At 32.8% G+C, this 4,667-nt stretch overlaps 1 protein-coding gene across 1 annotated transcript in view; it reads left to right on the forward strand.

The window, feature by feature from the left end:
• Positions 1-348: 348 nt before the first annotated feature.
• LOC111088554 overlaps positions 349-4,667 on the forward strand; it is a 16,689-nt gene continuing 12,370 nt past the window's right edge. The window contains exon 1 of the mRNA XM_022399034.1: positions 349-412. Within this exon, the coding sequence (XP_022254742.1) occupies positions 400-412 (13 nt within the window). The 5' untranslated portion in view covers positions 349-399. The remainder of the gene's footprint in view (positions 413-4,667) is intronic.

Consider the following 4,667-nt stretch of genomic DNA (forward strand, 5'->3'; position numbering starts at 1 on the left):
TCGGAATTCTACAGATATCAGTGTCAATATGTAAAGCAAAATAAAAGAATTACATCATTCTTATATATGTAACTAAAATATATTGCTGCAATAACAATAATTTAACCAAAACTAAAAGACTTAGAGAGTGAAGGAGTAACAAACAAAAATACTGTACATATTTAAAAATGTGCAATTTACATGAAAAGTGCATGTTATTCAGTGTTGGTGAAAGTTGTTTGATGTGGAGAGTTTCTTTAATGAATAAATCCAGATCGGTGTTGGCCTTGCAAAGGATACTGACAGTTCATAATTTAAGTTCATGTCCTGTTTCTTCACTCTGTTGCTGTATAGAGTTCAGTAAACGTCTGTTTTTTAAATATTGATATATCCAACCCACTAGTGTTACGGTTAACAAGGATGTCTAAAAAAGGTAAATTATTATTATTTTCACCTTGCAAATGAAAAGGTCTGAGGTCAATGTCGAGCCCTTTGTGTATGTGATACGAGAGAAATATATTTACTCACAATGGACCCAGCAGGAGACCGTTGTCACGCCATCTATTTGTTCAAAGAGGGGTTTGTTGAATCGGAAATGTGAATCCTTGATTGTAAGATCCAACATGGTTTTAATTTGAGGTTCAGCAAATCTATTCAGCAAAATATTATTACGCGAAAGTTCAGATATGTAAATATCAATGGTTTCATTTAGAGATATATTTGTAAAGAGCCTGTCAGATACAATGAGGCAGCAACATTTTTGAATATGATATATATTTTTCTAAATTCTCTCAGTTATCTTTGGATTGTTTTGTCACGTTGGATGGTCGTTGTTAAGGATCTTAAATTTGTTAGAGTCGTCAAGACGGAATATATAAAATTCCGAAACATTTATTTGTGTCACCTTCTGTTATGAATAAACAGTGTTGTTTATCTTAAGTGTCGTTATCCTTTTTGTAAGTACAGTAAGTTTGTGTAAGTACAGTAGTAGTGTCTAGTTTCTGATGGATCACGTTATTAGAATACCAGTTATGTAATTTCTTCTGTATGTGTTTTTTTCTTCTGTGAATTTTAGTGGCGAAGCTCTAGGGGGAGGAGTGTGTGATGTTAACGTCTAAAAAAATTATAGTGTAGTTGTTTTCACTTTCCAGTATGAATTGTATATCTTTATGTAGGTTGTATACGTGTTCAAGAATTTTTTCCTGTTCGTCTTGATATCCCCCAGTGGCACAGTGGTATGTCTGCGGATCTAGAACGCTAGAAACCGAGTTTCGATATCCGTGGTGGGCAGAGCATAGATAGCCCATAGTGCAGCTTTGTGCTTCACTACAAACGAAGAAACAGTTTGACAAATAAAGCCACGAAAAGCGTAATCTACACATGTAAAGTAAAATGTAGGCTTATATGTAGATGTGACAATGATATGCTGTTCTATGTAATGTAAGATAGAGTGGCCAAAGCCCCGGGAAACTATGTCACCTCAGTGAAATTGATTAATACAATTGTTTTGGTTTTTGAATTATGATGTAATAAAAAAGAAGCAGAAGAAGAAGAACAAAAAAATCAAACTTTTTGCTATGATATTTACATACATTCTCAGAACTTGTGCTACCTCTTTTCTGATTATAATCATGCTTCGCTAGCTTGCAAAAAGTATTGATAATATCCACACCATAACAAATGTAGTTGTGATAAATGGCTTTTATAAATAGCGTTCCAACCACTGCTGCGTTTGTTGTGTTCCAGTCACCGTATTCCTGTCATTGTTTTAAGAATGAAGTCATATTTGTGACGATGATTAATACTTATAAAGACGGATACTCCGATTGCCTTGCAGAGTTTTACCTCTTGAATTAGCTAGGCCATGTGATAACTAACACCCAGGTATTAATTGTGAAGTCTACGAGTGGTAGAAGAGTAAGACTGCGAACTTATAAAATTAGAAACCAGATTTAAATATTCTTAGTGTAGCCTATTGGTTAATTATAAAAAACGAAACAATCAATTGTGAACATGTATGGCAGATATCTAGAAATTCAAAAATTTAATTAGATGAAAAAGAGAAAATTTACTTATAATGAAGTCCGTTATATTAATGAACAAGATTCATCAATTCTGTTTAAAAAGAAGAAGCTTAAAAACCCATTAACTCTTGAAATTTAGTTAACTGTTAAAGATAGTTTAAACTTTACAACCACGAGAAAACCAAGTAACATATTTCTTGTTTCTTACTTCATAATTTTTGGCGCTTTTGTTATTGAATTCACCTGTGATGTAAGTTTTCACGTGACCTACTATGAATAGTGCGACATTACATACCCTTGACGATGAACTCTAGAAACCTTAGCTACATTCCCAGGGTGCTATTTAGTAATTGTAAGTGATAGCTATTTTTTGTACAGTAAATGTTCTGTTGATTTCGGAAAAAAAATCAGTTTTGCGACGTAATGTTCTATTTTACTAAAAAAATTAAACCGAAAGAATTGGCATCACTCATTACCAAAAGTTAAAATCATTTTTATTTTTTATTGTTAATTCACTGACATAAGATTTTTATAACATTTAGATTTATAATATGCACTGGTGATTTGGCCCTCGCTAAAATTTAAATTACATTCTCATGAAAAAAAAAATCTTATGAATCTTTAACTGGTTCAATCCCACTGTAAATTTTATAGTATATATTGTTCTTACAAGGATATCAAGTTCATTTCTTTGTTATGAATTTTGCGCAAAGCTCAACGAGGGTTATCTGCGCAAGCTGTCCCTAATTTACCAGGGTAAGACTATAGGAAAGGCAGATAGTCATCACTACTCACCACCAGCTCTTGGGCTACTAGTAGGATTGACCGTCAGATTATAACGCCCCTACTGCTGAAAGGGCAAGCATGTTTGAGGTGACAGTGATTCGAACCTGCAACCCACAGATTGCAAGTCGAGCGCCCTAACCACTTGCATACAATAGGGTTCCAACTGTAATATTTATTGTTTATCTATTATTGGCTGGTAATTTATGTTCCACCCCGTATTTAAGCTTTTTAAAGGAATGCACTTTCCTGTAAGAAAGCTATCTACAAAGGGTAATTATAACAACTTATACACTCGAAATCTATTTTTTTAAACTACAACTAGTTAGTAAGCTCTCACGATCAGAGATACTATAAAGCTTTCGTGGTAAGTTATCCTTTGAAAGAAAAATAAAACAACATTTGCAGACAATGTGCATTTTAGTAATTTCTTCTTTTATCACAATTACCATCATAGTAATTTCACATACCAAATTCTTGAATATTGTACAGTATTATATTCAAAGCCTTTCCAAGAATATATTAAATAATGACAAATATAAACGTCAGGCATAATAGGTGTTTATTTGCCTTTTAGTTTTGAAAATTGAACATTAAAAAATAACATATAGAAAAATATCGGGCAAAATTATATTATATACAAGCGAAAGTATCCGGCTTTTCTCTAGATGACTATGTCAATGTGTGTATTCTGAGCCTATTTTAGCATGAAAGAACAGTCAAAAATATTTTAAAAAATTTTATTTCACAAAAACATTAAAAACACTCCTTTTATGTGTGGCTAGCTTGTCTCATTAAAAAGATGTGTATGCGTATGCGCTCGCGCACGTAGATAAAATAAGTATTAATACCCACGTGCACACCTTCAGGATTCACTTAGTATTTGGTAATATAAAGAACCACTTCTTTTATATGTGGTTTTTCGCTAGCTTGCCTCAGATCACACTTAGTATGAGTGTCACACACACTAAGAAACATGGAGCAACAGACACGCCCTTTTATTATTATAAATATTGTCTATGATAGATAAACAGTGGTAGTAGAATGTGTCCCTGATGCTACCTCACCTGAATCCCAGTCCGAAATTCTCCTGATTTCTCTTTCTTTCAGGCCTGTATACTCACCTTCATTATCTGTGCCAATTCATCTTTGTTTGTAGTCAAACACAAAAATTCGTAAAGGCCAAACGTGTATCAAAGTCCGGTTTCTAGCGTTGTAAGTCTGCAGGCATTCCGCCGTGCCATTGGGGAGTTCTTGCCAAGTCAGTACAACTCAATTAAAGCTACTGACATTTTCTATCAATATTTTATATTGCAAGTAACTCTACAAAAATGATATAAATCAAAAATACAAAAAGTTATTACACATCTTCACATATCGCCCCCGAGTGGCACAGCGGTATGTATACGGGCTTATACCACTAGAGTTTGTATCTAGACATCAGAAACATCTAATTTGAACCAGTACTGCATTCAGTATACCACGTGACACACAAAAATCGATGTTTAGGTGTGTTTTTTTTAATATTTACTTTGAAATTAAGAAACTATATAATACTAAATATAATACTAAAATGTGATTTATAATATACAGTTTGATACCAAACTTAATGAATAAATTCATAAAATAGTAGTTCAATAACATTTTGAATGTGAGTCAACAAACACGATAACATGGCCTTTGACCCGTGACCCGTGTGGAAACAGTTAAGTATTAGCATTTTCTTCACTTTTAGAAGTGCATTCTGATAGTTTATCTCCAAGTTAAGAATATTGGATTTATATTTTGTAACGTTGTTGATATTTTACACTTTTTATTATTTTCTATTGTATAATATATTGATGAAAGTATTAATTTGTAGAGAAGACGTTCACTTTCAAA

The sequence above is a fragment of the Limulus polyphemus genome, unplaced genomic scaffold (assembly GCF_000517525.1).
Source record: "Limulus polyphemus unplaced genomic scaffold, Limulus_polyphemus-2.1.2 Scaffold4003, whole genome shotgun sequence".
NCBI lineage: Eukaryota > Metazoa > Arthropoda > Merostomata > Xiphosura > Limulidae > Limulus > Limulus polyphemus.